Below are 21,972 nucleotides of genomic sequence, written 5' to 3'. Positions count from 1 at the left end.
CAATGGCTTGCTTGTCCCCTCCCCATTTGTTTTTCTATGCCATTTTAAAATTGTAGTAGAAATTGGAGTTCTTGGTGAAGTCCAGAAATAAACAGTAAATTGCAAGAACTCGGGCCAGGAGGAAGATGAATTTCAAGTAAGTCTTCAAAAGGTTTTATTTCAATGTACCAAGGCAAAGATGCTTGGTACACTCTGACCATTAAAACATTATATGCAAGATCTCTTGAGTGTGTAGAAGGCTACATTACATTACATTACATTACAATTAACAGAGCTTAAACTCTTGCCACTTTTGCATTCTTCTGTCCCTACACAGGGAGAGGAACTGAAGCAAGGAAGTACAAAGTTATGTATAAAAAACGAGCAGTATATCATGCCTGCTTCAGAGGGAACCATGGGATGAGGACTGTGAGGCCCTCCAAATGTGGCTGGCCCACCATCAACTCCCACCATCCTCCAGTAACATCTGCAGGGACACAGGTTCCCCACAGCTGACCTACATAGTTTGTAATATACCGTTCACCTTTACTCAAAGATGAGACACAGTCTACTATTCCGTATATGACATGGTTGAAATCATGTCACATTGAATAATTTAGCTGACATCAAGAATTAAAGCTGGTCCACATGAGATGGACCCACTCACCTGTAACCGCTTGGTGGCTTGGCCCAGAGACCTTTCAACAGCTTTAATGCCGTTTTCGAGCCTGAGACTCTGCTGTCCCTGAATATTGATTTCACCCTTCACTTTTTCAATCTTCTCTTTGACTTCTTCTTCATTTACTTTTAACTCCTGCACTTCTCGGTGCAACTTTTCCGCCTCAAGGCCACTTTCCATGCTCTGGATCTGGGCCACATATTCCTTCAGCTTCTTTTCACAGTCCAAAATCCTATGCCTGATCTCCTGGAGCTGCTCCTTCAGTTGCTTCTCATTTTCCTGCTCGATCTGGAGTTCATTTTCCCAGAATTCCTCCTCCTCAATCTCTACCTCATTCCTTTTAATCTTCTGCTCCAGTTTGACAATTTCATCTTCTAGGCTGTAATTAAACTTGTGCTCCCAGTACTTGACTTCAGCATCATTGGAATCCAGCTGTTTCTCAATGGACTGCAGCTTCTCCGTCTGGAAATGAATCAGCTTCTTCAGCTCATCAACTGTTGCCTTGCAGCTGAGAACTTTCTGTTTAAACTCAGACTCTTTGCCTTTGCCAAAAATGTCCATTAATCCTTTTGCCCCTCCCGTGAAAGTCAACGATTTCCTTTTTGGCTCCCTCCTTTTTATCAGCTTATCATTCTGAGGCCTTAACTTAGCCAGTGGAGGTAAGCTCTGGCGGTATAAAGTTCTTTCCGGTATCCGAGCAACACTGTCTGAAGTTGGCCTCTCGCTGAGAGATGGCCCAGTCCGCCTCAATACTAACTGCACATCGCTGGCATATTGGCCCCATTTGTTCAAGGAAATGATAGGATTCTCATGAGGTGCCAGGTGTCTCTCTGTGTCTCTCCATTTTTCTATCAAGGTATACCTTCCTGTACGGCCTAGAAAAGAAAAGACAAGAATGTCTGAAACTTTGGGTAAAAGATCTAGAACAGTCCAGTAGAGGGTGGCATTGCACAATGAGAGGTGTAGGGCAGCCAGTCAAACCATTGCTTTGTTTCTAGAAAAATAGGTGCTGGTACTTGCCATGAAGTAAGTGCCACACTTTTTCACAACAAAAAAGAGGTGCCAGTACTGCATACCCCTGAGTACCCCCTGGAAAAAAAGAACCGAGTCAAACCATATTATCAATGTAGCCGGAACCCACATAACCACCTATTTATGGAAGCTAAGGAAGACACCATCTTTAACGGATGCACTGCCGCCGGCTTATTGGGTCACAAGTACTGTGAGCTTTTTAGCATATTGTTCCATTACGGTGGTACCTTAGTTCTCAAAGGCCCCAAACCCAGAAGTGTTCCGGTTTTCGAATGTTTTTCAGAAGCCGAATGTCTGACGTGGCTGTCGACTATTGTTCCCAGGGCACCTGCACCAATCAGAAGCTGCGCCTTGGTTTTCGAACATTTTGGAAGTCAAACGGATTTCCAGAATGGATTCAGTTTGGTGCTTTTGTTTTTGCTATTTATTTTGCAGATTTTGTTTTTGAGGCTCTTTCGGTTAATTTGTTTTGTTTTGTGACTGTGTGGAACCCAGTTCTGCTACTGATTGGTTGATTGTGTGACTGCGGAAATGGATAAAAGCCCCCCATCCAAACAATGACTATCATCAGTGCAGGTAAGAATTTTTTTTTAAATCATCTACAGTACTGTCTTATTTATTTAATAGTACAGTGCATTGATTATTGCTTTTATGGGTCAATGGTTTCGTTAGATAGTAAAATTCATGTTAAATTGCTGTTTTAGGGGTTGTTTTTAAAAGTCTGGAACGGATTAATCCATTTTGCATTACTTTCTATGGAAAAGTGCACCTTGGTTTTGGAATGCTTTGGTTTTGAGAACCAAGGTACCACTGTACTACAGTCATACCTCGGTTTAAGTACGCCTCGGTTTGAATATTTTCAGTTTAAGTACTCCGCGGACCTGTCTGGAACGGATTAATCCACTTTCCATTACTTTCAATGGGAAAGTTCGCTTCAGGTTAAGTACGCTTCAGTTTAAGTACAGATTTCCGGAACCAATTGTGTTTGTAAACTGAGGTCCCACTGTACTTTTTAAACTGATCCCCCCTCCTTGAGCTATGGCAAACTTCATAAAAATTGAAGGGGGTTGGAAGTCTTGTTTGTTCTTCCTCATGAGAAATGCAAGCTTAGTAATGAACAGAGCATGAATTGGAGCAAAAAATACTGTGGGTTATTTGTAGTGGGGCAGTTCTCCTCATTGCTTTCTAGTGGTCCCTCCCATTTACGTCTGAACTCCTCTCAGCCTGATAGTAACTAACAGTCATGGCTAGCAGCTGAAATGTATATGAAACAAACATAGCATATAATCACTAAAGAAAAGGTGCACAGGTGCAGGTGCAATGAAATACCTTTATTTCATGGCACAGCTAAGATAAGGTGACCAGATTTTTTCAGTGAATCTGGGGACACTTTTCAACTTCCTACTAAATAGATGGATTTTGTCAGGGGACTGGTTTGTAAATCCGGGGACTGTCGCTGGGAAACGGGGATGTCTCTGTTTCACATACAAAAACAATCTGTAGAATACCAGCAAATGTGGTGGTAACTACTGAATATGACTGCTAAAATCTGAATTTATAATTACGATAAGCTATGGAATGAAATCAAGAGAGATTTGGATATATGGTCAAATTTGAAATTATCCTTGTTGGGCCATATTTCTGTTGTTAAGATGAATGTGTTGCCAAAAATGTTATTTTTATACCAAGTCATTCCTATCATTGATAATATGAAATGTTTTAAAGAATGGCAAAAAGTTCTGTCAAAATTTATCTGGCGGGGGGGGGGGACGACCTAGAATTAAGTTTAAACTATTAAGGTTGAATCCTGTTAAGACAGAAGTACTGTTTGTGGGGGACAGGGGGCTGGCAGGTGTGGAGGACTCCCTGGTTCTGAATGGGGTAACTGTGCCCCTGAAGGACCAGGTGCGCAGCCTGGGAGTCATTTTGGACTCACCGCTGTCCATGGAGGTGCAGGTCAATTCTGTGTCCAGGGCAGCTGTCTATCAGCTCCATCTGGTACACAGGCTGAGATCCTACTTGCCTGCAGACTGCCTAGCCAGTGGTGCATGCTCTACTTATCTCTCACTTAGACCACTGCAATGCGCTCTACGGGGGGCTACCTTTAAAGGTGACTCGGAACTACAACTAATCCAGAATATGGCAGCTAGACTGGTGACTGGGAGTGGCTACCGAGACCACATAACACCGGTCTTGAAAGATCTACATTGACTCCCAGTACATTTCCGAGTACAATTCAAAGTGTTGGCGTTGACCTCTAAAGCCCTAAACGGCCTCGGTCCAGTATACCCGAAGGAGCGTCTCCACCCCCACCATTCAGCCCGGACACTGAGATCCAGCACCAAGGGCCTTCTGGCGGTTCCCTCATTGTGAGAAGTGAGGTTACAGGGAACCAGGCAGAGGGCCTTCTTGGTAGCAGCACCCGCCCTGTGGAATCCCCTTCCATCAGATGTCAAGGAAATCAGCAGCTATAGTAATTTTAAAAGACATCTGAAGGCAGCCCTGTTTAGGGAAGCTTTTAATGTTTAATAGATTATTGTATTTTAATGTTTCCTTGGAAGCCGCCCAGAGTGGCTGGGGAAACCCAGCCAGATGAGGAGGGTATAATAATAAATTATTATATTATTATTATAAAAGAAAGACAAATAAAAATAATAGACACATCATAATTGTACTACATGTCTAATGTATAGGAAGCACAAAACATTTCAGTAAGTAAAAAAGTACATCCTTTGTTATCTATTTAAAGCACAAATAAGAGGGCAGAGGGAAATCAGACAATCCCTCAAAATTCATGCTAAGAGGGTTGTGACCACACGGTTTCAATAATCAATCATACCGTATTGTATTTTGCAGTCAGTGTATTTCCATACATGTTGAAATATCAAAGACCTTCAATAAAAAGTTGGTGTTTAAAAGGCAGGGGGAAAGCTGCTAAACCAGCTTACCGTAAGTCTAGAGTAACTCACAATAACTCTTTATGAGGCTGACACTGAATTCTGCTTTAATATTTATTGGAATTGCGAAATATTGGCTGCTAAGGGTTACTATGGTGTATGGTGCCATACATCATTATGGATTGTTTGTTTGTTCTTACCAGAGAACAACTGCAACCTATATATTATTTGTTAATATTAATAATCTTGACGACTGAAAAACCTAACTGAAATTATTGAGTCACATGCATAGCCAAGATGTAGACTGGAATCAGCATCTACTTTGGGAAGCCAAAACATCTATTTGTGGGTTGCAATGATCTTGTGCTAAAAAGCAGCTTGTCCTGGTAAATGCAGCCTATCCTGGCAATTGAAGCATCTCTTTTAAAATTAAGGAGGGAAACAACAAAGCGACATTGGTGATGTTTTTTTTGGGGGGGGGGAAGAACTATGATCCAACACTCTCAGTTAATTAAGATTCAGAGCTTTTAGACTATTTAATAATGCTATTAAAGACTTCTTGTGCCAACCAGAGAGAGATTTAAGTGTAAGCTAACTGCTTAGCGTATGCAATTTCAGGTTGGTTTGTTGTTAAAAACTATTACAGTGCTAAAACCAAAAAATGAAGAAAAACAAGGGATAAAACCTACATTTGCAAAAGAATCAAGATATTAAGCAAATTGCAGAACAAATAAGCAGCTGTTCATGACTGGGATTATAGTTTGAGAGCTTTGAGTTTTCATAAGAAACTTGTGTTCTACCTTGCAGAATTAAAATATACAGACTTATAATTAGAGCTGGTCTACAATTCACCATAGATTCAGGTCATGTCCTTCCCCACACAATCCCAAGTCCTGCTGCACTCCCTTGGGAGCCAGAGGCAGTGCAAAATGCACAACTCTGCCATTTCTTCTGATGGTTTATCAACATACTAAGCTAAGTTTCCAACTCTATGCATGGTTATTAATCTTCATGATAAGCAATACATGAAAAAGCTTTGGAAATACCATGGTTTCATGGTAGCTTTCCTCTTTTCTAGTTCTGTAGTGGCTCAATGTGCTTTTAAAACCACTGTGTTGGGACTGCTGAGATGTGTGAACGGCAGTTAAGTTAGCTGAAACATTGGATGTAGGAGTGAAAGAAGCAACAGTGACAGCAAGCTCAGAGTTTTGGACACTAATAATAATAATAATAATAATAATTTATTATTTATACCCCACCCATCTGTCTTATGAAGAGATCAACACTGGTGCGGACTCATCAGAAGGACTCCTTTGCTGCTTCCATTGCACACTGATTGTGCCGTACAGCAGAGCTTTACCAGGTAGTGCAAGGCATGTTACAGTCTGGCCCAAAGGAGGTGGAAGAGCCAACAGCAGCTTGCTGTGACTTGTATGCAAAACATTTTGAGGAAAAATTCACTTGCATCCATTGGGATCTTGCATCCGCTGCTACAGCAGATGAATTTCACCGTCTAGTCCTGTTGTGTTGGATGAATTTCAGTTGGTAAGGCTTGAGGATGTGGACAAGGGGCTTGGATCAGTCAGGACAACCACATGCCCCTTGTCCCTCGTGGCTGATAAATGCACACCGGAGTGCGTGTGTGTGATGACGATGAATGCCTCCTTATGAGAGGGAGTGGTCCCTGCCTCCTTGAAAGAGGCAGTGGTAGTAAAACCAGAACTTAAGAAACCTTCCCTGGATACGGAAAATCTACCTACTTGTCACGGCTCAGGAGTCAGCTTTGCCTGCTGAACAGCAGCCTGAAGGGACAGAATACCATCGACCATGGTATTCTACCTGCAGCTGATCCGCCTTCAAGGAAGGCGCTGTTGAGAACCAGCTGGCTTCAGCCTTCTTAAGTAGAGCTTCCGCCAGATGCTAGGAACGACGCTTGTAGTTCTTGGCCCAACCTTGCTGCTTTCTGCTCATCTTCACCCTTGCCCCCAAGATCATCAGATTACATGAGGCCCTGGACCATCTCACCATGGGGGTTGCTGTTTGCCCAACCCTAGAACTGTACCCAACTTTGCATCCTGCTTCTGCCTCTGGGCAAGTACACCCCAGAGACTCTTGGCTGGCCTCCCACTGCACTGAGCTCTGCACTTGGTTGCTCAGCAATGAGACCACGACACTACTGGCAAGGTGCTAATTCCCCTTTCCCGAGCAAGGTCCTGGAGTAGGTGGTTGCAGACCAGACCCAGGCACCCTTGGAGAAAACTGATTTTCTAGATCAATTTCAATTGGAGTTTAGGCCTGGTTTTGGCACAGGAACTGTTTTGGTCCCCCTGCATGATGACCTTTGTTGAGAGAGACAGGGGAAACATGCCCTTGTTAATTCTCCTCAACCTCTCCATCGACCATGGTATCCTTCTGGGTGGGCTGTCTGAGTGGGCGCAGGTGGCACAGCACTGCTTTGTGGTGGTTCCAGTCCTACTTGAATGGTTGCTCCTAGAATGTGGAGCTTGGGGAGAGCTTTCCAGCCCCGTGGAGCCTTCAGCGGCGCACAGAGTTCCTCAGGGCTCAATTTTATTGCCTATGCTATTTAACATCTACATGAAACCACTGAGTGGGGTCATCTGGAATTCTGGAGTATGTTGTCAGCAATACGTATGTTGTGATGCACAAATCTACTTCTCCTTTACATCTGCAGGTGAGGCAGTGGATATGCTGGACCAATGTCTTGCCTTGGTAATAGACTGAATGAGAGCCAATGAACTGAAGCTCAAGACTGAGACACCTCAGACAAGATGACTGGGAGTGGGGATGCCTGCTCCCGAGGTGGTTCTACTCCCTCTGAAGGAGCAGCTATGCAGGTTGGGGGCACTCCTGGATCCTTTGCTGTTACTTGAGGCTCAGGTGGCCTCAGTGGCCCGGAGTGCCTTCCGTCAGCTTTGGTTGGTGGCCCAGCTATGCCCCTATCTGGACAGGGATAGCCTAACTTCTGTTGTCTCTGCTCCCGCAACCTCTAGGTTGGATCACTGCAACGTGTTATATGTAGGGCTGCCTCTGAGGATGGTTCAGAGGCTTCAGCTGGTGCAGAATTCAGCAGCCAGGTTGCTCACTGGGACAAGATGGTTTGAGCGTATTACACTGATCCTGCCCTGACTACACTTGTTGCTAATTAGCTTCAGGGCCCAATTCAAAGTGCTGGTTTTGACATATAAACCCTTAAATGGCTGAGGACTGCAATACCGCAAGGACTGCCTGTCCTGGGCTCTGCATTCATCATCTGAGGCTCGGAGGGCGGCAACACAAGAACGGGCCTTTTCTGTAGTGGTTCTCCATTTATGGAATACTCTCCCCAGGGAGGTTTGCCTAGCACTGTCATATGTTTTTCAGTGCCAGGCTAAAACATTGCTCTTCAACCAGGCCTTGGGCTGATTAATATTCTACAGCCTTTTAAATATGTATGGGGGAAGGTTATTGCTTTGCTGTTTTGTTTTACTTATTTTTATTCTGTATTTTATTCTGTGAACCACATCTTCACTCTTATGATGAAGGGTGGTACAGTATATAAATCTAATAATAATAATAATAATAATAAATAAGAATGCACCACAGCAACTTCCATTTAGCACCCTGTTTAATATCAGCAGCTAGCAATGATTTTGTTACTCTAAGATAAAACAATGGACAGCTGATGTAACATCAACTACAAATGTCTTGCACATGAAATAGTAGTAGCAGTAGTAGCACGGTAGTACCACCACTCTATTCTGCCTTGGTCAGACCACACCTAGAATACTGTGTCCAATTCTAGGCACCACAATTTAAGATGGACGTTGACAAGCTGGAAGGTGTGCAGAGGAGGGTGACCAAGAAGATCAAGGGTCTGGAAACCAAGCCTTATGAGGCACAGTTGAGGGAGCTGGGTATGTTTAGCCTGGAAAAGAGGAGACATGAGAGCCATCTTCAAATATTTGAAGGGCTGTCACATGGAAGAGGGAACATGCTTCTTTTCTCCGGCTCTAGAGGGTAGGATTCGAACCAAGGGCTTCAAGTTACAAGGAGATTCCAACTAAACATTCAAAAAACTTTTTGACAGTAAGAGCTGTTTAACAGTGGAAAGGATTCCCTTGGAAGGGGGTGGACTCTCCTTCCTTGGAGGTTTTTAAGCAGAGGTTGGATGGCCATCTGACATGGATGCTTTAGCTGAGATTCCTGCATTGCAGGGGGTTGGACTAGATGACTTGGGTCCCTTCCAGCTCTATGATTCTATGATAATTTTATTATTTATACCCTGCTCATCTGTCTGGGTTTCCCCAGCCACTCTGGCAGGCTAACAGCACATATAAATAAAAAAATTCCTTCAGTAGCACCTTAAAGACCAACTAAGTTTTTGTTTTGGTATGAGCTTTCGTGTGCATGCACACTTCTTCAGATACACACTTCTTCAGTTACCTACCTGTAACCAGCACATATAAAAACATAGTTAAGACATCAAACATAAAAAAAAAACTTCCCGATACAGGGCTGCCTTCAGACGTCTTCTAAAAGTTGTGTAGTTCTTAATTTCCTTGACATCTGAAGGATGTTCAACATGTTCAACATTACATGTTCAACAAGGAGGGCACTACCGAGAAGGCCCTCTGCCTGGTTCCCTGTAGCTTCACTTCTCCTAGTGAGGGAACCAGCAGAAGACCCTTGGAGGACCTCAGTGTCCGGGCTGAGCAGTGGGCAACTGTATGTGCCAGACTTAAATCTGGTTACACAGGTATCACCAATTAGTTCCTGGCTAGCAGCTGGAGAACATGTTACACATGGAAGACCTGGCTTACCACGTTCAATTCTCCCTCTTGCGAAGTTGCAGAACCTTTGTAAAGCTAGCTGCCTGCAAGGCACATATAGTACTATTAAGGCTTATAGGTTTGCCTGAAAGGTTTAATCATTCAGTCTAATTTGTTTCAAAAGAAAGAAAAACACCAGCTTTTCATGCAAGGCCCTAATGGAATATTGGCTTCTACCCAAGTCTGTAAGATGCCCAGAAATAATGCTGGGATAGCTATATTGGAATCTCTAGAATGAGAACACAATTGTTCCGTTTCAGTCACAGGTGGATTTTTATTTTTATTTGAATGGACACAGAAAAACTGCAAAGCTCTGCAAAAAAGCCTACAGCAACCAATGAGGCAGAAAATTATCAGTTTGTTATGAGTCAGTGGGAGTTGTCTGGGACACAGCCTCCTGAGAGTTGAACCATTAAGAGCAGAGCCAACCAAGCTGAAGGCTAATCGAGATTGGTGTATATCCACTTTCGATATATATAGGCTAGGCAATTTGACCAAAACATTCACAAGAAGCTACAGCTTTTTAAGATGTCCCAACAAGAACCTGTATTCAGGAAATATAGATGCTTGCCAATTTGATACAGATGGGGCCTTCCATGACAGAATTTCTGAACTATTCATTGTAGTTAGCTACTGGATGAAAGGAGATTATTGCTCTGAGCTTTAAGACTAATGTGATTTCAGAAAGGCAAATCATTCTAGTCTGCAATTTCTAGACAGCTTCCCAAAAGTCATAGAGGATACAAGCAAACTGCATTAGTTGAAAGCCCACGTTGGGGCATTCAGTGTAAGATTTAGGAACCAGAAACTGCTGGGAAGATGTACGTGGCTTCACACACTTATAGATGGGCAACGACAAGAGCTAACTTCTGGGAGTCCAAACAGTGCTGGCAAGCCATGGATTGGTGGTGAAGGAGGCCACTATCAAGCAGGCATTTTAGACTAGGATTTAAGAAATAGCTTCTGCTGAAATCCTTCAACGAAGTGATACTGTGTAAAGAACGGGGATAAGTGCCATAACAATGTTACACTACAATCAGTGCTACTAGTCAGATATATACCCCACATGACCACATAGATTGCAATATGAATCTGCGGCAAGCAATGTTAGACACTCAAATATATAATCTAATTGCCAAACAGCACCTTAAAGTTAGGCTGCAGTCGCCACAATGGAATGTATATGCGTTATTCCACCCACCCACCCCATGATTCTGGATTCTTCTTCTTAGGAAAGTCTACCATGACCAAATTTACTTTGAGCATATTTGCAACTCTGTTCCATTTCTTCTTTTCATTTCATTTTGGTCTGTCAAGTTGCTGCTGTTGCTTAAAAGGCTGCAGTTCTCGCTCAGTCACACAGCTTAAAATAGCAGTTTGGTAGGGAAGCGGGTGGTGCTGTGGTCTGAACCACTGAGCCTAGGGCTTGCCGATCAGAAGGTCGGCGGTTCGAATTCCTGTGACGGGGTGAGCTCCCATTGCTCGGTCCCAGCTCCTGCCAACCTAGCAGTTTGAAAGCACGTCAAAGTGCAAGTAGATAAATAGGTACTGTTCCAAGCGGAAAGGTAAACTGTGTTTCTGTGCACTGCTCTGGTTCCACATGACCTGGAAGCTGTACGCCGGCTCCCTCGGCCAACAACGCGAGATGAGCACCGCAACCCCAGAGTCGGTCACGACTGGACCTAATGGTCAGGGGTCCCTTTACCTTTAGGTAAAGGATACACAAAAGTAAATTTACTCCATCCCTTCTAAAAGTTTTATCGAGGAAAACTGTTCATTTAACTACCACACCACAGACATGAGTTCTTACCTGATATATAGTTCAGAATAAAATCTGTATGTAAAACTAAGAATGCACAGTAAATGATGTTTTAGCACTTAACGCTGAATAATGTAGCCTCAGATATCAGAGGTTTCCTCCCTCATTTTCTAATTATTTGGTGAAAGTATGATACACCATTAAAAATGCTCGCAACTCTCCCCCTTACTATGCAAAATTCTCATGTAAGTATTACAAAGCATTACCTGAGGATTTCAAAGTGAAAACAGTGGAAGTTTTGCATATGCAAATTTCGGAAAGCTTAACAGAATAGCTATTTGAATTTAGTCTGAATCTGCACAGCATGAAACAGGATTTTAAGCACAATTTCCCATTAAAACAGAGATACTGACATATTTTAAATCACATTATGGATACAGCAGCTTGAATGCTGCAAAGACTTCCGTAGGTAAAAAAGGTATATAAATACATATCCAATTTATGTCAGAATAGCTATAAAAATTAAATTGTTCAGGATGCATAACCTGATAGCACTCATTCTCTCTGGAAGAAGATATATTAATGAAATTAAATTCTAGATTTAAATCCCTTCACCCAAATCTCTTCTTAAAAAGATTTATAAAAGAAAAAGAAATTGTAAAATCAAACAGCTACTTTCAGCCAATTAGTGTAGCAGTGGCAATAGGTCCACAATAGTAAAGGAATTGAAAGTCTCATTTGTCAGTGTGGGAATATTAATAGGAAAATAGAGCTTCAAGGATCATAACCTGCAGCATACAGAATATAGAGTTGTTAAGTACTGAAGCAGTGCTAAGCCACTTACTCTCAGTTTTTGTTTTATCACAGAGATTGCGTGGGCTGTTAAACAAGCAGCAGTGGTAAATCTACATTTTCTTCTTGGAGATCTGAACTGTTTTAGGTAACATATCACATTCACAATTGGTTAAAATGGGTTAGAACTATGTGGGTGAACCTGAATAAACCAGAGCAAAGCCCCAGGCTTCCTCTTCCCCTTCCCTTTTCCTCCTTCCACATGGCCAGGAAGAGAACGTAAAAGAATCCTGGCTTAGTGTTTATTTGAACCAAGGATTCTAATTTAAAATGAACTTTATAAGTTTCATTAACAAGCAAACCTTCAAATCGTAGGCTAGGAATACGGTTTGCTAAACTATCTAGAGTTTAACCTAAACCACGGTTCCTCATTTGAACAAAATGCAAAACTAGGATTCTTTTAAAGTAAAATAAATCAAAGTCCTCTTCACGACCCCAAGGGAGAGGATAGGAAAAGTACACCTGAAAGGAGAAAGAGGTTATTCAGTTTTCAATAAGTGTAAGCAATGTGTGTATAAGGTGGCCACTGCCACAGTGTCCTTTCTCTTGGCAGATCAAGTTGAGGAGGCGACAGCAAAGGTGGCAAGGTTTTTAGCTGGGGCAATTAGAATATGATCCACTATTTGACTATTGATTCAAAACCCTAAAATGTATTTTATATAACTGACTTTTTATTTCTATTCTTTGTATATCGTATTGTTGTTTTATTGCTATGGCCGATGGCTGATGCAAATAAAGAGTCATTCATTAATTCATTCATTCAAAATGGTCAGAACTCATTGGTGACTGAATCTTAAATTCTAGGAAGCTTCTTATCCAAGTGCAAGTCTACAGTAAGAAGCCCCATAGAAGAAATCCTCTTATAAGGAAATCAACCTTTCTCTTGGTAGTGGAGGCCAATGAGAACAGAACATGGTGCTTCATGAAAGGTAATGTATCAAGTGCAGAACCCGTCGCCCTCCAGATGCTGCTGGACCAAAACTCCCATCACCCCGACCATTGGTGATGCTGGCTGGGTCTGACATCTGGAGGACCAAAGGTTCCCCACCCCTACAATAGATTAACGTATTCCCTTCAAAGCCTTGCAATGTACACTCAACTTCCTCTGCTCAACTTCCATGTACCTCCTTAGAGGGATGATAATAAAGGGAAACATCTTGAATCAAAGTTTGGTTTTGGTGCTTCAAGTATATACGGAAGCAACAAGTTGTTTGCATTATTGAAGAGTCAAACAAATGGTTTTTAGCAAAAGTGACCACATTGGAAAACTTCCAAGAATGTTCATTTGTTCAATCAAGTCAACAAGACAACAGAGTCAGGTTCCATGGAGAAGAAGCAAATGGGCAGGGACCTTTTCAAGCTTTCCTCAATAGCCATGTGGTAAGAAAATACAGAAGTCATTGAAGTGCAAGCATACCTGAACAGTTGTCTCCAACAGAAAAAGTGCCCCCACCCCCACAACACACGGATCTCTGCACATGGAGCACAAGGAGATTATTTCACTTACCTATAGCCTGAGCAAGAGCTATAACAACTTCCTGGCAAGTTGTAATTTCTGTGACACCACAAACGATCCTCTGGACTCCATCCACCCATACTTTCAGCTCCATGATTTACCAGGTCACCCAACAGCCATGGATGCAATTGAGATGACAAGTCACGTTTGCAGCTATGCCAGGTAGTGTCAACATACTGGTGGGAATTATCTGGAAAATAAAATAAAAACTCTGCTTATAGTGGCCTAGAGAGACAAAAGAAGAAGAGGAGTTTGGATATGATATCCCGCTTTATCACTACCCAAAGGAGTCTCAAAGCGGCTAACAATCTCCTTTCCCTTCTTCCCCCACTACAGACACCCTGTGAGGTGGGTGGGGCTGAGAGACTTCAGAGAAGTGTGACTAGCCCAAGGTCACCCAGCAGCTGCATGTGGAGGAGTGGAGACACGAACCCGGTACCCCAGATTACGAGTCTACCGCTCTTAACCACTACACCACACTGGCTCTCCCCTAGGTTAAAAAATTTATATGTAAAATGAAATGTACGTAAGTGGTAAAAAGAAAGAAAGAAATGTAGTAGTAAAACAACGAAGTTTATCTTTTGAAGGCAGCACTTTCTATCCTCCTCCCAACGCCCTTCCAAACAACAGAAATGGTAATTAACTCACTTTATTATTTGATTGGGTACACATTCCTATTACTAAAAAATGAAGCAACATATTAGGCTTAAAAGTAGGACATACTATTGCATAATTTAAAAAAGCAAGATTTCTGAAACTGACTCAGAACAGAACTACACTGATCCATCCATACCTACTGGCTAGAGCACTTAGTTTGGCACCAGTTCAAGGTCCAGCACTTTCCCATCCTGAGGAGTATTAACAAAGAGACAGGTAAAACTCTGGATGCCAAAGCACCCAAAAAGGATCCTCAAAATCTTTCCTACTTTCAGAACATCTATTCCTTTCAACCCATCCTGGAGCATTTCAAAAGCTGTTTGGCTCATCACACTGGTCAGTAGCTCAGCACACCCTAAATCATCACAATTCAGAAGAAAAGGAAAAAGAAACCCCAGACGGCAAACTAATGGAGCAGATGGCTCATTTAATTCAATTTTTTAAAATGCCACTCTTAGGCTTAAAGTCTTAGCACAGAATGTCCAGTGCCTACCAGCTTAATCCAGCAAAAATGTGAAGTTTAGGGTTAAATGTTCCCTCTGAAGCCAAGATGCAATTGCAAAAGCCTAACCACATTCTGTAGAACTCTGGCACAAAGGGAAGAATGTTCTGGCCATAACTGGGCTCATCTATAGGCAGCAGCACTCAAGGCAAGTGGGACTTTGGTTTTAACATACAGGTGAAACTTGAAAGATTAGAATATCGTCAAAAAGTTCATTTATTTCAGTAATTCAACTTAAAAGGTGAAACCAATATAGGAGATAGACTCATGACATGCAAAGCGAGATATGTCAAGTCTTTATTTGTTGAAATTGTGATTATGGCGTACAGCTGAAGAAAACCCCAAATTCACAATCTCAGAAAATAGAGTAGTGTTTAGCTACTCAATCCATAACTCCTGCAAAGGGTTCAGTAGGAATCACAATCATGGGAAAGGCCGCTGACCTGACAGTTGTGCAGAAAGCCAACATTGAGACCCTCCATAAGGAGGGAAAGCCTCGAAAGGTCATTGCAAAAGAAGTTGGATGTTCCCAAAGTGCTGTATCAAAGCACATTAATGGAAAGTTTTGTGGAAGGGGAAAGTGTGGAAGAAAAAGGTGCAAAGGCAGCAGGGATGACCGCAGCCTGCAGAGGATTGTCAGGAAAAGACCATTCAAACATGTTGGGGACTTTCACAAGGAGTGGACTGAGGCTGGAGTTAGTGCATCAAGAGCCACCCCACACAGACAGATCCTGGAGATGGGCTTCAAATGTCGTATTCCTCTTGTCAAGCCACTCCTGATTTTAAGTTAAGTATCTGCTTGACATTCATGATCCAACTCTATTTTTTCAAGAATATTGGGAAGAATTAACGTTTTCTATTGTAGTTTCAGGAAACCACCAGATTCACACAAACAGGGTACTGATCAGATACTACCGGTACTTTCTTCCTATGTGGTGTGATTGTGGGGAGGTTCCAAATTGTATTCAGGAAGAAGTTTGGCTCTGATGTCTGAACAGGCTTCCATACCTTTTTTATTTACAGTTCTGAAATGGAAGTATAAAAACCAATGAAAAAGTGTGAACCTCACAATGAAGCCATAGGTGTTGGCATCAAAAAGCCACCAGATGCCGAACACTAGGGTGTACCCAACAAAAGCATGTTACTTAGGTTTAAGTAACATGCTTTTGCTGTACAAAACATGAAGTCCTTGAAGTCCTATCAAAATAATAGCCAGCTCAATGATAATTGCCTAGCTAACTCACATGGAAAGAAAAACATTCACACAGCAAAAGAAATGGTCAGATCAGCTTTTATTAGACCATGTTGCCGAGTAGTAAAGACTCAATCTCAAGTTCAGAAAAATGGCATTACCCTTGCTTATGCAGTAACAACATTTTGAGCTCTTACGGCCTTGCCAGATTTCTTGCCCTTCCCCCTCCTGGCTGATGCGGTGGTCTTATTCTTGGGCAGGGTGTTCCCCTGGGGGAAGGTGATACCTCCAAGCAGAGAGTGGAGTTCAGCATCATCACTGATGGCTCTCTGTAAGTGCCGGGGGGCAATTCGGCGCTTGTGGTCGTTTTTAGCAATGTTCCCAGCTATATCCATAATGTCATAGGTCAGGTACTGAAGCACTGCGGCCATGTACACAGACGACCCTGATCCAATGCGCTCTGCGTAGTCTCCCTTCCGGAGGAATCTTTCAATGCGGCTTACAGGGAATACCAGCCCAGCCCGGCAAGAGCGAGATGTTTTCGGCCTCCTCGCATGGCACGATGGCTCAGGTTCTTCCCAGCTTTCTGTATCACACGGATCATCAGACATGTCGCAGTCCAGCTTGCCACAGCTGCCAACACTTGTTGATCTGGTCCAACTCTTCAAGGTGTTTGCCTTGCTCTGGCAATTCTTAACCTTGTTGGATTTTTGCTGTTTTGGAGGGGTTTTTCCGGCTGTTCTGCTTTGCTTGCTTCAGTTTTCCTACCCTGCCCTTTTTGGATTTCTTCCTGGCCTTGCAGGTTAAGCTATCATTTGAAAGGCTGCCACAATTAAAAAAATACTGTGTGCAGAGTTTTCCATAGCCTCTTTGCAGTGAAGATAGTGAGTGCCAAATTTGGCTCCTGATAGGCTGGGGTGCTGGCCAATAGGATGCTGTGTGCATTGTTAAATCATTTCTATTATCCCAGTGTTTGAGCTGAAAAGCCACCCTCTTCATCACACTTCCCTCCCTGAAAACCTCTGTTGCCCTTCTTCATGTGCCTCCCCTACCAGAGGTCCAGAGGGTGGAACAAGTCTTTTCTGCAGTGGCTCCCTGTTTGTGCAATGCTCCTCCTTCAGCTGGTGCCTTCACTATACCCCTTTTAGGTGCCAGGTGAAAATGTTTGGCCAGTTGTGGGAGGGAGGGATTGTTGGCTTGTTTTTGCTCATTTTTTATTATGTATTTCAAGCTTTTATATTGCAATCATTATATTGTGAACTACTCTGAGATCTATGGATGAAGTGCAGTATGCAAATTTAACAACAAGAAAAAATTTGGTTACTAAATCAAGTTTGCAAACATTTGGCATAGTGAAAAAGGCCAAAGTTGATATGTTCAGCGTACAACTTTCCGTCTGATGAGGAGATACCTAGAAAATTGGCCCCAGTTTTATACACCCCCTCAAAAATTGAAATTTTCTAGGAAAAACCATAAAGGAAAAAACCTTGAATCTTCAAGGAGTCTCACTGCAAAGTTATAAGCTACATGAGATGCATTTCATATACTCAGAACAAGGTAAAAAAAAACCCCAGCTGCTCTGCATCATGCAGTGAGCCCAACAGTCCTAGTAAGACTACACAAACATAGAATCACAGAATCATAGAATCATAGAGTTGGAAGAGACCACAAGGGCCATCCAGTCCAACCCCCTGCCAAGCAGGAAACACCACCAAAGCATTCCTGACAGATGGCTGTCAAGCCTCTGCTTAAAGACCTCCAAAGAAGGAGACTCCACCACACTCCTTGGTAGCAAATTCCACTGCCAAACAGCTCTTCTTACTGTCAGGAAGTTCTTCCTAATGTTTAGGTGGAATCTTCTTTCTTGAAGTTTGAATCCATTGCTCCGTGTCCGCTTCTCTGGAGCAGCAGCAGAAAACAATCTTTCTCCCTCCTCCATATGAAATCCTTTCATATATTTGAACATGGCTATCATATCACATGTAGGATTCCAGAGAGGAGCTCATTGCTTTGCTGCTCCATAGTACTTTTGAGTGCCACACCTCACTGAGGTTTGGCTTAGCGTACTGTCCAAAATACAACTCATGTGTACCCTTTATCCTCATGAGCCAAAGGACACACCGGGAGCAAACTGGCTGCAAGGCTCCCCTCCAGAAGCACATGTAGTCTCACTGAGCCATACCTTCGTCCCTTAAGATTGCAACCCTTCAGGCAAGGGGTTTGTCTTCAGAATTCAGGGTAAAACACTGTGATTATTTTAAGGATTAAACAGCAATAAGATCAATTAAAATAATAAAAAGGAGGTGATTGGGAGGGTTTATCTTAGTAGCAGGGTTAGGAAGGAGGCCTAGTAGAATTGTCTAGGGAGGGAATTCCACAAGGTGAATACTCAAAAACAAAAACAAACAAAAACCCTGCCTCAAGAACCTAAGAAGAGCCTGCTGGATCAGGCCAATAGCCCATTTAATCCAGCATACTGTTCTCAAAGGGCCCAGCAGATGCTTGTGGAAAACCTTCGAACAGGATTCAAGCACAAGAGCCCTCTCCCCTCCTGCCCCTTCCAGCAGCAGGTATTCAGAAGCATTGACACCCTCCAAACTGCAAAAGGCGAGTGCAGAACAAGGAAGAATCAGCAAGAAAACATCCTGGAACAGTTCTAATCTATGATAACCCTTTAAAGGAAGCAGCCATAATCTTGAATTGGGTCTGAAAGGAAATACCAATCCAGGTGAGCCAGAACTGGAGCAACATGAGCTACAGAATTCTGTGTCAGTTGCAGCTAATGGAAGCAAATTCCCTTCTAAAAGAGAGTTAATCTTGTGATACTAAAAGAGAAGATCAAATGGAAACACAAGCAGTTTGGAGAATGTGCAGCAATGCTTTAAAGAGAATGGCAACCAAGTATTTACTAGCTGTGGTGCTGTGGGTTAAATCACAGAGCCTAGGGCTTGCAGAAGGTCGGCGGTTCGAACCCCCACGACAGGGTGAGCTCCCATTGTTCAGTCCCAGCTCCTGCCCACCTAGCAGTTTGAAAGCACGTCAAAATGCAAGTAGATAAATAGGTACCGCTCTGGTGGGAAGGTAAACGGCGTTTCCACGTACTGCTCTGGTTTGCCAGAAGTGGCTTTGTCATGCTGGCCATGTGACCTGGAAGCTGTATGCCGGCTCCCTCGGCAAATAAAGCGAGATGAGTGCCGCAACCCCAGAGTCGTCTGCGACTGGACCTAATGGTCAGGGGTCCCTTTACCTTTATTTACTAGCTAAATGACTTGGGGGTAACATCTGAATTGACACATCATGGATTTGATAGCAGTCTGCAAACCATGGTTTGCAAGCCATCTACAGTTTGCTGTGACGTCTAGACTGGCAGACTTGCTTCACTGGAAGATTAAAGGTCAACAATATGGTTAGCAAACATGGCTGGGTCAGTGGAACAAGAGAGCAAGCAAAGTTTTGAAATGCAGTCTGGAGTGATATCTGTGTATTATTGTTCAGGAGAGATAGCTCTGCTTATTAGTAATTTATGACTAAGGGATTGGCCACTAGAAGAATACAAGAAAGCATTAAAGGATTGGCAGCTCTTCCTCCCATCTTGCCCAGTGGTGCCTGACACATCCTCCCCTCCCCCACCCCCTCCCCACTGGACTCCCTTCAAGCGAGAGGGAATAGTACTGGGGGAAATAGCCTGTTCACTGAGTGGATGTGTCCAGGGACAGAGTGTACCCTTTAGGCATCATCTGCTGAGGTCCGTTAAGCGGACTCATCTCTTTCCTCATCACTTGGCCTTCACACTGCTGACATCATACCTTCCTTTTACAAAACGGCATGGCGACAACCTGCTTTTCTTCTATAGAAAAGCCACAAACTGATCTACATACTTTTTGTACATCCCCAATATAAGTAATATTTTGCAGAAGAGTGAATGTTAGCACACACAAAAACCAAACTTTCCAAAACACAAGATTATTTGCATAAAAAAGTTTTCATCTACATCTATTCTCTGCTATATATAAAAATCTTTTCTAGCCAAGATCTTTATGAAAACAATGATGTTTTCTTAGCTGGGTTTACAAATTATGTAGAAATGTCAGGCAATGTTATTTTATTCATAGTGTATCATACCCCCCCCCAAAAAAATGTAAAAATACTTAAAACTTTAGGCAGCAACTTGATTGAAGTTTGGACTGTTTTTCCTCTGAAACACTAATGAATGGATCTGCTTTGCTTCAGCAACAAGCAGTTTAACTCTTCTTTCTCTGAAGCCAAAATTTATATTTGCTTTCTCATTCAGGAAAGCTGCCAAAAGCTTTAGTTATATTACAGTTTTCAAGCTGAAATGCTAAAAGGAAAAAAGTTATCGCCTGCCAAAACTAACTAACCCCCAAACAAGCCAGCAAGGTTGAAAACAATGTTTTATTTTGCACAAAAAAGACGGTATAGTCATTTTAGAAACCAATGATTTTAAACAAAGGATACCCCACCTAACCCCAATTCTCCTTAACAAAATATATTTCTACACAAAATATATCCAAAACCTTTGGGAGCAGTGGATAAAGAAGTGGACCCTAACATAAGCCATGTTATTTCAGGTTAATCAATACAGGAAAAAGAAATAAAATCAATGCATATTTTTAAAAGTATTAGGGAGGTGACTTCAAAATGTAAAGCCAATTTAACACAGTGGTTTACAGGCTTTGCACATGCGGCCTTAGTGAGAAAATATGCAGTGTGCAACAATGAAACAAGGGTGGTTTACAGACCAGAAATCCTCAACTCAGCATTTCATTTTATTTAAAGAAAGTTCAGCAAAGTTCTGATATGCAACTTCCACAAGGAGGTGTTTAGTCAGGAAGATGATCCTCAAAAAGTGCTTCCTCATCTTGTCTAGGCTACAATAGCCCCCTTCACCAATATTTTCCTTCAAACTTTACAGTGCAAAGCTCAGAACACATGCTGCTGCCTGATAAAAAGCTCTGTGGAACTTGAAAGCTAGGATACTCTTGTGTTACAAACCAGTTCAACCACTTTAAAGCCTGGCATATGGAAATGCTATGAGATTTTAAAAAGTTCAAAAAAATTCCCCACATCCAAATAAAAAATTATGCATTTACTTATTATTCTCGGTCTAAAAATATATATGCTGCAGGGCAAACAAAGAAGCCTATGCACTTCCACTGAAGGGGGAGGGAAAGAGTCAAACAGACCGGTAATTAATTAATATTCATTTTATTATGAGTTGTAGAAAACAAGAATCTGATTGATAGTTATGCTCAGATGCAGTATAACATTTGCTGCACATACCCTGGAAATACTATTTTATTGTGATTTATTGTCAAGCTTTTAAAACTACACCTGATGAAGTACACACAGTCATAAGGTTTTAAAACGGCAGTCATGCCTACATGTTACAGATTAGCTTTAGTACCTTTTTCTGTACAGAAGGAAATTTATCTCAAGAGCTACAATCATTTTTACACAATAAAGAGGAAATCGCATACATGTGATACTCTTCTTTCAAATAAGAGGCCTGCATCATTTAGATAATCAATTTTTAAAAATAGATTTATCCTAACTTTAGTAACACTATTAATCCTCAACTACAAAACTGGAAAGGGGGGGGCTAATTTTTTTGTTCCTCAAGTAGCGTAAGATTTCCTGCTTTTGTAAGTTTATGTTTACCCTAATCTGTACGTTATACTTTCCAGGCTATAGTTTCAAATGTTTAATTAAACAGAACATGAAAAGGGAGGGGGCACACATTATCCTATCCTACAGTTCACTCCTGGTACATATTTTTCAGTTAAATGCTATTAATGCAAGAAAAACTTAGCTATGTAGTGTTCTACATCAGCTGCCATTAAGTAATAACATGAGCATACAGCTTGATCATGCTAGAAATCAATGGCCAAGGCTGAGACCAGAAGGTCAAGCATGCATAGCTGGCTGAAACCGGCTACATGACAGTTCACACAGGTAAGTTCTACATGCATCTTGTCATTTTAAAATCAGGTCTGTGCAGAGTCATATCAGTGGTTCATCTTACTCAGCATTTCTGTTTGCACTGGCTATGTCTCTCCA

At 42.2% G+C, this 21,972-nt stretch overlaps 2 protein-coding genes across 3 annotated transcripts in view; both read right to left on the bottom strand.

The window, feature by feature from the left end:
- RASSF8 (Ras association domain family member 8) overlaps positions 1 to 21,972 on the bottom strand; it is a 71,393-nt gene that overhangs the window by 8,341 nt on the left and 41,080 nt on the right. For both annotated transcript variants that reach the window (XM_035127576.3, XM_088652315.1), the window contains exons 2-3: positions 13,535 to 13,733; positions 647 to 1,533 (exon numbers count right to left, since the gene is read on the bottom strand). In XM_035127576.3, coding sequence (XP_034983467.1) covers positions 647 to 1,533; positions 13,535 to 13,637 — 990 coding nt within the window. In that variant the 5' untranslated portion in view covers positions 13,638 to 13,733. The remainder of the gene's footprint in view (positions 1 to 646; positions 1,534 to 13,534; positions 13,734 to 21,972) is intronic.
- On the bottom strand, positions 15,924 to 16,639 carry LOC118091102 (histone H2A-like). The gene has a single exon (XM_035127741.2). It carries the CDS (start codon positions 16,503 to 16,505, stop codon positions 16,062 to 16,064), a length of 444 nt encoding a protein of 147 aa, XP_034983632.1. The 5' UTR covers positions 16,506 to 16,639; the 3' UTR covers positions 15,924 to 16,061.

This window comes from Zootoca vivipara, chromosome 9 (genome assembly GCF_965207765.1).
Source record: "Zootoca vivipara chromosome 9, rZooViv2.hap1.1, whole genome shotgun sequence".
Classification (NCBI taxonomy): Eukaryota; Metazoa; Chordata; class Lepidosauria; order Squamata; family Lacertidae; genus Zootoca; species Zootoca vivipara.
This window is presented reverse-complemented; position numbering and strand designations above follow the sequence as displayed.